Source organism: Buceros rhinoceros, unplaced genomic scaffold (genome assembly GCF_000710305.1).
Source record: "Buceros rhinoceros silvestris isolate BGI_N320 unplaced genomic scaffold, ASM71030v1 scaffold8932, whole genome shotgun sequence".
NCBI classification, from domain to species: domain Eukaryota; kingdom Metazoa; phylum Chordata; class Aves; order Bucerotiformes; family Bucerotidae; genus Buceros; species Buceros rhinoceros.
Genome location: NW_010399444.1, coordinates 1 through 13,410, shown reverse-complemented (window position 1 = coordinate 13,410; position 13,410 = coordinate 1). Strand labels below are relative to the sequence as shown.

General features: G+C 36.6%; 1 protein-coding gene across 1 annotated transcript in view; it reads right to left on the bottom strand.

The window, feature by feature from the left end:
* The window catches only part of OCA2 (oculocutaneous albinism II), a gene marked incomplete at both ends in the record, with an annotated part of 62,976 nt that extends 49,633 nt beyond the window's left edge, over positions 1–13,343 (bottom strand). The window contains 5 exons of the mRNA XM_010131467.1: positions 6,558–6,696; positions 10,158–10,282; positions 11,247–11,303; positions 12,359–12,424; positions 13,272–13,343. Coding sequence (XP_010129769.1) covers positions 6,558–6,696; positions 10,158–10,282; positions 11,247–11,303; positions 12,359–12,424; positions 13,272–13,343 — 459 coding nt within the window. The remainder of the gene's footprint in view (positions 1–6,557; positions 6,697–10,157; positions 10,283–11,246; positions 11,304–12,358; positions 12,425–13,271) is intronic.
* Between the last annotated feature and the right edge of the window lie 67 nt (positions 13,344–13,410).

Sequence of the window (13,410 nt, the reverse complement as noted above, 5' to 3'; positions counted from 1 at the left end):
AAAAAAAAAAAAAAAAAATCGCCCTTAGTTGATATTTAGTAGTAGATTCCTTGTCTCTTCTGCTCTCTAGCCACTAAAAGGTGAAAATATGTACCTGTTCATTCAGTGGCCTTATAACTCATTATAACTCAGGTACTCGCATTTCATTTATGAAAGTAGAAAGAAGTTTCTTCATGAATTGGAATAAGATTATTTAAAGAATCGAACAAAAAAACAGGATATCACAAAGGAAAATAATATGTCTTAATTCAGTTTGGCTACATAATAGGTCAGCCAGTCAAATATCTGACATCTCTGTAAGACAGTATTTACAAGTCAATTTTTATAAATGCTCAGAAAGATTGGCCTCTGGGCATCAAGTCAAGATTCAGAGCTACAGCAGTCATTTTTGTGAAGGATTAAATCAACATTCATAACTCCAGGAAATTCACAAATAGCAACAAGGAAAAAAAAATAATTGAAATTCTGCAAAGGCTCAATATTTGTAAGACCTGTCCCCAAAGTTTACAAAGTCCCCCATGGTTATTTCAGTAAGTCCAGCCATTTCAAAATGCCAATAAAGCTAATTTATAAATGGGTTGCCTCTAAGATTATAGTAAAAAAAAAAAAAAACCAGATCAGAACATTTTTGCCAGAAAAATCAGAAACCTTAAAAACAAGGTGAACTGGGCTTGGTTCAGAAATTGCTCAAACACCAACAATGTGCCGTTAAACATTCTGGAAGTATACAAAGTAAGTATTCAATTTTGTATGGACTCTAAAATGGCCTGACAAGAGGTAGGAAGCTGAAAGAAATTAAGCTGTAAAAACACTGAAGCTACACCAACCAAAACAACAATGCCTAAATCTGCCTAGAAAAAAATTCGTTCTCTGAAAAACAAAATGACTGAGAAACAACTGGCTGCGGACCAATGAAGTAGTCAGAGGTGGTCAGAGTATACTCAAACCAGAATTGCTAGAACCAGGAGAATTCCCTTTGCCCTCAGTGTAGTCTTACGAAGAGCAGGGGAGATGAAGCGCTTCTTAGGCTGGCGGCAATGTGCTCACGTCACAAAGATGGATGCCAGCTACCAGCAGAGTGTGCTTGCAGAAATTCTCTGCAGAAATACTCAAGCATAAGGATAATTGCTAACACAGGAAATTAAAAGTAGAAATAGGAACCCGAGGAATCCTTGGAAACTTTCAAGTTTAAATGCGTGATGTCTCCATCTCAGGTTAATGGAACTTGAATTTAAGGAAGTAGCTCTTTGCAAACAACTGTAGAGATTTACAAAGTCACTTGCTTCTACACTTTTGATGTCACACCAATTTCAGAACAAACCAGTTTTGCTTTGATCCTGAAATGCCACAATGCAGAAGCTTCTCAAATAAAAAATACAGCACAAGAAATGTGTCACTTGAAAACTATAAAATAAATTTCTCTATGAAAAGAAAAGTCACATCAACCTAGAAGGCAAACCAAAATGCTGAAGAAGGAGGTCTCAAGTCTGACTGATAGCTGAAAGGAATTAAAATGAGATAGAGATCACAACACTCTTAAAAAAAAAATTAACACAGCTCTGTGACATAGGAGCTGACATAGATGAGTCTTAAAAGTGATTTGCAGACACCATCACAAGAGAAAAAAAATGTCTAGTAGGGTTTTTTTGGCATCCTATCAAGGAGCTTACCCAAATTTTTCAAAGATAGTAGCTGGACTGAGAGTCAGGATTTTGTCAGACTCCATAATATCACCCCATTGATCTTTCTTATCTCTGAGATCCCTGGGGAAAAAGAAAATATGCTGCTCTGCCATGACTACAGAACAGCTTTCTAATTCAGCTGAAACAAATAATTTTCTAACATGGAGCATGCTTATTTCAGAAAAGAGTTCACATGACAGTATTGCGTGCGATAATGCAAACCTGGATTCAATTCTCTCTACATCTCTTGCTCCCAGATTTCCTCCCTATTGCCTCCTTGCACTGATCCACAAGAGCCAGTGAGCGAAAACGAATACTGACCATCTCTGGCCTTGGACAACTGGTACCCTGTAACCATGAGGAGGCTGATACCAAGAGCACTCCTTTTTGCGGATGATACCAGACGAGCTCATGGTGAAAAACAGACCACTGCCCACTCTGATGCTTTGGGCTGCGTGCTTAGCACCAGCCTCTCTGCAGCACCCAGAATATGCTTTCAGGGAAGGAGGCAGATTTCACACCAGACATTGTCAGGTACGTAGCCGTCAACTGACAACCTCTGGGGAACTTTAAGAGAATAAAGAGAACCACACTGTACCACAGACACAAACGATGCCACAGAGGATACCAGCAGGATGGCACAGTTACTTCATCAGTTGCTCCTGCTCTCTTGCCCACACCCTAGGAAGGACATGCAACATCTCCACAGAGCCTACATTCATAACCTTTGTTTCTGTAGATAATATATTTTATACCTTCTGAGTCCTCTGCACTGCTGGGACCAGGATTCAGCATTGTAAAAACACATTAAAGTGCTCCACGTCTGCTGAATACAACAAAATGTCATTTTCATAAATATTTTCTTTTTTCTGCAAAATAGACTGAAATAGAATTGACATCTACTATAGACAAGAAATACTTTTCTTCCAGGAGAATTCAATCCATCAGACAAATACAATATATACTTCAAATGTCCCTTACTTGAGGCTGTGCTGATTGTGTTAAATTTCTACTGCTCCCCAGTCAAAAGTAAATCTGAAGATTTTGTTTTAGCAAGAAAACAGCCTAAAGGTTCCACTGCCTTCAGATTCAGAACTGAAACAATGTGGGCATCTTTCCTTGGCTTATAGTTTTAAATTCAAAGTCAAATATATCAATTTCATATTAGGAGTAACAGTTTTCCTAAAACACTAGAAGAATCATCCTGATTCTTTTTTTATTGCTTTTGGATGTGTGAAATTAAATTCCAGTAATTCAAACCTTTGGGAAGAAATCTGCCATTTTAGAGCAGATTAGAACAAAGAGAAAGCAGAAATTATAGCTAAGTGCAGCAATTCAGGGAGCCAGAAATACTGTGCTTCTGGCTAGAATATCCTTTATTTCATATTTTATAACTAATAAAATGAGAAAGAGCACGAGTAATTTATTATTTCTACACTGGTTTAAACACCCCTTCTAGCTGAGTGATTGAGATCTGCATTGTCTTGGGATAAACTGCTCATGACGTCTCTGAGCCAGAAGTCACTAATGATCTAACATAGTTACATGAAGGTAATGCTTATCTGAGGCACTGATGAACCTCCTTTTTTGCCTTGGACTATACTCTTTAATGATTACTACAGGCAGAGATGTCCAAAAAAAAAAAGAAAATTAAATCAACCACAAACCCATAAATTTTATTTCATATTCCTTATCTAGGATTTCATTTTTTTTCCTTGAGAAAATGAATCAGTGAAACATCAGCAGATGTTTCTACAAATTTATTACAAGTTTTAACAAGCTTGTATCCAGGAAACTCAACAAAAAAATAACCTTTGTAGATCCATATACAGGATTTTCTCTCTTCCATTTTTCAGAATTACCTACTTTTATTCACAAAATTTTGGTATCGTAAGTTTTCATGGAATACAATCAACTAATACCACATCATGCTAAATTTCAGCATGAAGGATGAAAGTCTCTGAAATGCAGAAAAGGAGAATCTGATAGCTGTCCATTTTTCAATGAATTCCTGTTAAACGACAGGAATAACTCAGAGTGGGATGCTGAAACCCTAAAACCCTCAGCAAACACCAGATTAACAGTACAAGCTTTATCACATGCTAACAAAGTGAAAAAGAGGTTATAATCCAGTGGCTAGTGCATGTTAAAACTGCCTTTCCTTACCTCTTTTAGGCAGATTAAATCTAGATAACACTAGTGCACACTATGTTCACAGTATGGTTTTGCTCTGGAGACCTATTCACCATCCGTTCTCTGAAGAACTTGTACTCACAGACCAAGTGTAGATCACAAGCAACTTCTGAATTCAAAGACGTGACTTGTGAAGTTCCCAAATATAGAGGACTTAATGTTCAAACTTTCTGAAAGCAAAGACCGTTTCAAACCTGTTCATGCGCTATTGTGCATATAAAAATGGAGTTTCCAAAGTCTGAGGCACATATCTCTTCAAGATAAAAATATAATTTTGCTAACAATGGCCACTCAGTAGCAGTACCCTGAAGGTAATAAAAAATACAAAACATTTTTTATTCACTGAATGTGTTTTCCATTTGCTGTTAATGAAAACTTTTATTTTCCTTTCCTAAAATCACAACATAAATGCTGGTTTTTGTGAAAATTCTTCCAGCATCAAGAAGAAGGAAGAGTACAACAAATCTTCCGCTTCCATTATGCAAATATTCCACTGATTTCAGGCATGATGGTAGGGAATATGGCAGCATTATAAATTATCCACTGCTACAAAGAAAATATCCTTTTGTCATCCATCTGCATCTCAAGACAAATAGACTTATCCTACATTTAAATGAGGAAATTGTAACAAAAAGCTTATTTATTCAAACATGCTTTAAATAAAATATTCTTAATATGACATGAGTTTTCCCCAGAACCAAGGGAGAAAAATCTCTCCAGCGCTACAGTAAACAAAGAGTAAAGCATTTCTAACACTATAACACAACAGCTCCCAAAGTAACAAGCCTACATTTCATTTTGTATTAATTCAAAAACCCAGGTTTCCTAAGAAAGTGTAAACTTCCACAGTATCTTACTCAGCTACTTTCAGAAGCTGATGTACAACAACAAATGTTCCGGAAGACTGGTAAAATCCTCCTCCTGATCAAACCTAATAAAAACCAATAAAATACTCTCTCTACGTAGAGCAATACACTGTTCTCAGCCTCCTATAGAGGCAGTTGTCCAAGTACGCCTATACTTACTACGCAAAAATAACACTGAAAAGGAAATGCAAGGGGATGAAAAGGGGCATTTCAGTTACAATATCAAGGAGAAAAATTTCCTAGAATGGTAAAAGCAAGAGGCTAAAAAACCCAAAAAATCAAAAAACATATATTTGCTGTAGAAAACACCATAATAGACACTACGGAAAAACCTGCACGAAGTGCTGTTTCTAAAATTCCATTATTGCTTTCAAGAACTTTTACCTCTGAAACACTTTTAAAAAATAAATAAACAAATTTTACTTAGTACAAATATAGCAGGTACCCAAAGCATTTCAGAGGCAGATTTGTGGTTGCTTGTATAAATCCTTCCTCACAGCAGCCTTTGCTAGAGGTACTTTCAGAAAGAAGACAACGATGTCTATGTTTATTCTTGTGAATGAAAGAGAGCATGCTGGAGCAGGTGGACAAAATTAGGAACTGAGCTATTAGTTCAACAACACAGACTGTAAGAGGCCAGATGGTTCAGCTCCCTCCCTGCCCTCACTCTTGGCTTTATCCAGGTGCTCCTGCCAGCAGTCTCCCAGGCAAATCTCCTTTAGAGGGGGTGAGCCCTAAGCAGCGAGGACATAAGCCAGTCCATGTCATGCAGCCTCAGAGCCCAGGATAGATCTTTGAACCTCTTTTATTTATATACATTTATATACAGTAAATATATAAAGAAAGGAAGCAGTACAAGCCCCAAGGTCCTGTGTTGAATCTGACCTATTTTATCACACCCTTGTTTCTGTGATACAGCAAAAGATCTGAAAACAATCCAGAGTGAAAACATTTTGGAAATTTTTGTGCTTGTTTCAAATGCAGAATTTGCTCTGTCACATTTGCTAGGGTATTCAGACATCTGAGTCCTCCTAAAATTACCAACATCTCACTCAAGAGAAAAGTAAAATTATTTTCTTCCGATTTGTTCGCTTAATTGCTTACCATGTTTATAGCCACTTCTAAAGGTTCTGCAGGGATTATGAGTTTCTGGATATTTAGGAAAAATTCCTTCATAGCAGGCATTAATTGTGTTAATTGATCTCTTTTGGAAAAGAATATTTAAATAGTGGCACAGATTTCATATTTAAAAATGTAAAATTTAGCTATCGAATCCTCAGTCAGGAATATTAGAGAGTCTCCAAAGTCATCATCCAAACAAACTAATTGCAATACATTTAAATATTTTGAAGGCAAACATTCAATTTATTAAATACTATGAATTTTCAAAGACATTTTCCAGCCTGGACAGTACTCAATTAATTTGAGTGTGTTCAGTTAATTAGAAGACATCCTGTTCGGATTTTCATTTTCACTTTTTGGTTTTTTCCAACTTGCTACCCTCCCTTTACAACCCTCAGTTGTTTTGCTTGCTTCTTCACTCTGCCATTGACAAGGACATCCTCCCCACCACCACCAAAAAAAAGAAAAGAAAATTATATTCTCAGTCCATATCAAAATGTCTATTCTTCATCACAGTTTTGTCCCCATAGGATCACTCTGCTCTGTCTGATCATCCTACTAAGAAAGAAATAGTGTGGCAGAAAAAGTGGATTATGATTTTTTTACATGACTGTCTGGGAGAAGAGAAGATTCAACACTGCCTAAGTCAACATCAGTACTTAATTTTAGTAGCCAAACAGCTTGCAGTACGTACCTTCTTTCTCAGCTCCCGCTTTGAAACAATAATCACATTTGGAGGATCCCCAACAGCTGTGGCAGCCCCTCCAATATTTGTGAAGATTACTTCTGCAATCAGGACGTGCCTAGGATCAAGATTAAGGACTTCACAGAGCCTGCAGTATGAAGAGAATGAAATTAACCTTTTATCTTATGACTAAATTACCTTAAATCTTAAAGTTTATAAAATTTACAAAATACAGTCATTTCACTTAGGAATTGGAGGATTTGGAACATAAATTTTTGTGTGTGTGTATTGCTAGAGTTTCAATTATATGTGCTACAGTAATTATAGCAATATAAATGCAAAAATTATTTTTTTTTACATTTGTAGTGTAGTAATTAATGATTACAAAATGAATACATTTTAAAAAATGTTTCATTAAAAGTAGTCAACTACTAAAAGAGTTGAACTACACAGAACTACGCTGCATTTCAAATTTTCAGCATCACACCACTTTTTTAGTTATGCTGCCCAGCCTACACTGACCTGTGGAAGACTATTCTGGGCATCCACAGGCTCCACACCCAGCATCAGTTATTAACTTTCTTGTGGGGAGCAATCAGTAGTAGAGGATTGCACCAGCAGCCTATTAGCTATGAATTATCCATTAGAGACCTCGGCTTTCAGCCTAGGTTTATCCAGTTTATTCTGTTCTTATTTTTCCCCTCCTCTAAAGCGCAATTACAGTATTTCAGTTTGTAATGTAACAAGAGTAGAAAATACACGTGCCTCATTATTAAAAAAAAAAAACTCAAAATGTTTTAGATGTTTAAAAACATTTAATGTTTCTTTGGTAAAGATGTTGCTTTAATAAAAAGAAGTCAGATGCTTCTGTAACATTTTAAAGTGCTCCAGCAAATACTGGGATTGACTCATGATCCATTTCAACTCAGAGCCCACTTACACACAGTAATCCTCACACCGATTACTTCAACTCACACAAATTCCATTTATGCACAGATCTGCACAATTTGCTCATTCTGAAGCACATATTTGACATTAAACTTGGGCCATGGTATTAAAGGCTGAAAGGTAAGATCACACCTAAGCACTTTGGAATAAACAATGACTGTTTTTCTACTCATGGCTTATCAAAACTTTGCTCCAGTGTGCAAAGATGGAGAGCCCCTCTACCTAATACGGGATTTGAGGAAGAGAGGGCAGCAAGTATACTTTCTCAGGATTGCTTTCGCTGTAGTGCTGTCACAAGTTTGCCTGAAGGAAGGGTTGAGCTTTACTGTTCACTCTAAGTCTGTATTATTAAAACCTATATTTCAAAGAGAAAAGAGTGTATTGCACAAAAGCTTAACTTGATACACTTACACTGTCACCAAGACTGTCAATTTAAAACTCGAAAGAAACACTGTGAGATGACACATATATCAGCACATAAGAACTCCAGAACAAAATAACTGCACAAAAATACACTGTTTTCCCAACTGCATAAAACTATGCAGTTCAACCGGCCCAATCGTATCAATTGTGGTATAAGACCGCAACAATAATTTTAACTTTATCATTCCTTGACTTCCAAATGTTTCAAAATATAACCTCAACTTTTCTTTAGTGATTCTTTCCTTTTGATGGGCCTAGTAATAGCTTAAAGAAAGAACCTCTGATGTACACAAAGTATAAAACCACCCGAATGTGTTGGCTACACAGTAGGATTAAACTTACTCTGTTTACTTAACCCTGGTTATTATATAAATCTCCATGTGAACAATCATTAGCCTTTTCCAGTTCCCAATAACAAAGCATCTTGGAAATAAAATTCAGCTAAAAAGCGGTGGTTATTAATGTTTTTATCACCTTACTACAAAATGCAGAGTGAAAGAAATATCATGTTTTACACCTTATTAATGGAAATATAAATCTTTATATTCACTGAGTCAGTAGGATTTTTTGCAAGCTTAATCTCCATGGCAATGACAGCACAGTGCAACATACTGAAGCTGTAGACAAGGGCTGAAGAAAATGGCATTAAGACAAAACAAAACAAAAAAAATACCTCCATCATGAAGATTTTAGAAATAGGTAATTATTCGATTTTATTAGGTGAGAGAAATATTTATTTCAACTTTGATAGTCATTCAAATAAAAATGTTTCCTGCATACTGAGTTTCCCTTTCCTCAATGTTACAAATGCATTTAATATAAAACTAAAGTACTTAGTACACATTTAGTATCAAGCTCCAGTATTTAAAGAGTGGCTACAAAGATTTCATCTCAACATGAGAAAACATTTTTTTATGTTGAGAAAAATTAATCACTGGAACAAGCTCCCTAGACACATGATAGATTCCCCATCACTGGAGTTTTTCAAGATGTGACTGAACAGAGTGCTAGATAATCTCATCTAGGCTCCCTTCCCCATGAAAGGTTGGACCAGATGGTCTTTCGAGGTCCTTTCCAACCTGGGGTACTCTATGATGCTTTGAAAATTAAATACATGCTACAGTAGCTCTGCAGCTCTGCCTGTGAACAGCAGATCACGATGCATTGACATCTGAATTTCAATTCATTCCCAGTTACAGTTTATTCAGAATATTCTGCAACAGAGCTAAAGAAAACTTAGTGTTTAACACTTCAAGTCTTGCTTACTGCTAGAGGTGAAATTATTGATTGGAGTAGGGCAAAGTGATCTCTTTAAAATATAATCGGACAGAAGACGAATGGAGCTTTCATTCACCAGCTGTTTCCCAGCCTGGAATAAATTGAACCTGTAAAACTGTTTTTACTGATTTATGCTACATTTTGGTAGCGTATCTTAATAGAATTTTGTGCACTTTAATGTGATAATGACTGCAAGCTTTACATCACTCAGGATCGTTTTAAAAACACACCAGATCTTTCTGAAACTGAATTGGATTAACCAGATTTGCCTGGCTAGGCACAGGTTAAATTCAGGTTAAACAGTAATTTATAATCACACATTGATTAAATGTAGTTGCAAATCACATGTTTTTAATTTACAGAAATACAAAGTAATTAAATTCACTGTTCTCTATTAAAAGTTCCAAGTATCTAGTCTGAAGTTATGGAATTAACCAGTAGCTGTACCAATGTCATAATCACCAGCAGGAAGAAAATTCAGAGTTCTCATATTCCAAAAGAAAACTTTTTGTTGAAATCTGGAGAGTTTTTAACGTATTCGTCACTAATATTAGAATGGATAACAACTTGACTAAAACATAAATTACTACCTAAGATTGTATATTACCCGGTAAAGAACAAGGCAGTTTTGCTTAAAAAATTCTCCCTTCTTACAGGAAAGATTTTTCAGCTACTAGGGAGCATTTGGTGTAATATGCTATCGCAGTTCGGATATGGAGACAGACCAGAGCAGTCAGCTGCCAAGGCAGTATAACAAGCTTCAGATATGTGCTCACTACTAACATAAAGGGAAAAGGCAACCTTTGAGCACATTAGCTCTTTACCCTGGTACAAGAGAAGTATTTGAAGTTGTGATTTCCATTTAGATGATCAAAAAAAGTCCAAACAAGCATTTTGCACACATCTGCTACTGATTGCTGGCTATAAAGGACTTAATCCAAAACAATAACAATAAAGTACCTTATAGTTACTGGAGTGAAGAGCAGCATAGTGGTAACATTGTCCAAAAATGCAGAAAGAATTGCAGCAATGAGGCACAAAAACGTAATCATGGCCCACACCTTGCCTCTAGAGAATCGATAAGCCTAATAAAAGCAAACAAATATAAACAAAATTAAGAAAATAGATCACTCCAAAAATGATAGCTAAAACAACTTCACCAAAGATGAGACAACAGTAAGCTCTGAGGATTTCCTACGTCATGCACCTCCAACAGTACCCTCTCCCAAATTAATTAATTTAGCAAGAAAACATTTGGAGGAATCGAGCAAACATTTCCATCATGAGAAGAAGAAACAAGTGTGAAGAGACACCATGCTTTGCTGCCAGGTGTGAACCGGGGCTGAGCTCCCATCTTCTGCCCGCTTGTTTGGGTGGACTAATGTGGTTCAGACCTCCCACGCTCTCCACATGCTGGGACACCTTCCCCATCCTCAGAGCTGCACTGGGGCTACACAGTCTGAGTGTCTGTGTAAGCAGGGGCTGTGTTCACTCATGTTTTGTTTAGGGGTTCTGAGCTCAAAGCAGTCCTCCTTGTCATTTTTGCTTTCTTTCTTTCCACCCTTCTCAAGAAAACAAAGCTTTGCAGCACATGGAGGGGTGTCTCACCACGTGTGATAATTGCTTTACAACCAATCCATCAGAATTACCCTTTTAAGGTAATCTTTGGTTCTGCTACTGAGTAGGTCTGCGGCCATTTTTCATGTGCGATCATAAAGCTACTGATAGTTCCCATATTTCCTCCCTCTCACTGCCAGGTGTAAATACAGATTTCAGCTTGCAGTGGAATAACTCATCCTTATATTTTCCATATGCTTATGTACCCTACTGGGGGCCTTTATCTTTCTGCTGTAGAAACAGAATTGCATTAAGGGCTCCCTTTCTTCCTTAAGAGATTTTTCAAAATTACGAGCTGACAACTCATTTCTACTGTGATGAGTATACACTGCCCTAAGAAAGGTTCTTCAAAGATAGTGCTTGGTGTAACAAATCTGATTAAATAATAACTTGATTAATCCAGTAATAATTAAAAGTACCAAACGTACCTACCTTTACTGCACAGTAGTCAAAGAATCCAGTCTCTGAAAATATGGCCACTAAAACCATCTACCAAAAAAAATGAAGAAAATGAAGAAAAAGAAAATAAGCTGCAACTGAACTATGACACAAAAAGAAAGTGCTATCATTTGTGAAGAAAAAGCCCTTCTTATCTGACAGCTGTGAAAATCTGATCACCTTCGTATTAGGATATCCCCTACAGCAGCCAGATACGTCTTGTTAATGCGTCATATGGTGAAATTTAGTTCTCAACACAAATAGTCTGTAAGTGCCATGCTAGTCTGGTTGAATTTTATTTGTAGTGACTAAACGGACATCATACATTATTCAATGTATCTCCCTTATGTCATTAATCAAGAAAAGCCAATAAATGTGTTTGCTTTCTGCACTAATGCTCTACAGAGTGCAGAAGATAGTGGCTCCAAGAATTGCTCCTACTTTCCAACATTTATGAGAGGTTTCCTGTCCTTCCACCTTTGCTCCCAACAGATATTTTTTTTCTTTTCTTTATCTGTGGGGAACACAGGGAGCAGGGAGCAGTGTCAGGAAATAAGAAAAGCTCAGAATGGCAACAGATACTTGTAATTTTATTTCTGTATATTGTATATTTTGTGGTAGATTTTAATACTACTTAGACAACTTTTTTTACAATAAATAGGCCTGGGTAAAGTGGTTAAAATAATATATGATTACAATCTAATCAGATATTTCTCCTCCATTTCTGGTTTGCTTTTTGTTTGCTCTAAGCAAAGACACTAAGACAAAGCAAGCCACTTTTTCAGCAATGTGTTTGAGAAAGGGTTTGAGTAAACAAAATTAACAAGATAAATAGGAGTGATAATAGTTGGCTGTTAAATGCGTCTTTCCATTATAGACCTGAAGGATGTTTTTACGGATTTTTTTAAAAAATAGAAAGGGATAGACATTTTCAAAAGTCTCCTTCAGAGGTCTGATAATCCTCCTTTTTGATAAATCCCTTAGGGCCCAAATTGTCATCATAACAAGTCTCGGTAAAAGTACAGTTAACAATATGTTTAAAAGGGAAACATCTCTGTATTGAACATATTTCAGCACATTTAGAGCAAAAGATACGTTTTAGTTACCATTCCAAACAGCAGCGCCAGCGTGTCATAATCAATCCACTCTACCACTTTGTTCATACTTGGCCTCTGCAATCAAAAAATACAATTACCAGTGAATGCCATGAAACACCTACCTTGTGATTTAACCCTGAAATATAAAGTCCACTTGACTGATGAACCTTTTGAATAAGCTATGATGGAAAGTAATGTGTTTCTACAAGGTAAAGACTCTTTATTATTACTATCATCATTATTATTATTATTACTAACTCAAAGTACTTCTGGCATCCTAAGTGGGTCATTATCAAAACCCTACATTAGGCTAATGGTTTATCTAGTTATTCCTTAAGTATCATTACAGAAATAAATGATAACCGAAATATACAGTACACTCCAGTTTCCTTTTTGATAAGAGAACAAAAGAATACTGCTTCACTCATGAACAAACTGGAGGGAATTTAAGGCAACATAGCAATGATGTGGTGACCAGTTATTGGAAAAACAGAAAATCTGTCAGAGGTTTTACTAAATATCAATGAAGAGTAAGTTGGAGGGAACCAAAAGGATTGGAAGGTGTAAGCATGAGGTGTGATTATTTAGAGTAGTATAAGGCAATGTATTTCCATTTAGGTTATCTTGGTAACTTGACATTGTTGAAAATAACGGTGTTAAACTAAGTCTGAATTAAAGTGGTTGTACTCAGCTTCCTGCAAATCAGAACAAAATAGCATCAACTGACTTTTTTCTGTTCTTCTTGTCTATACCCTAGGCTCACTAGTTTTTCGCAACATGCTTCCTCATCCCGGTATCTGCCCTACCATCTCTCTCTTAAAAACCACTGCTCTGTCCTGTGCTCAGTCACAACAGGACAAATATGGAAATTCCTTACATCATACTCAGAATCAAAATGAGCACTTACAGTTAGACAGCTTACCTCCCCAACAGTAGCTAAGGCGGCCAAAGCTGCCAAAGCGCCCAGCATCGCTGCAAGGGTTCTGTGAACAATCTGCAAAAAAGGATAAGAATTGACCAGAGATTTCTCTAAACATCTCCTTACTGCTAAAAATGGGGGG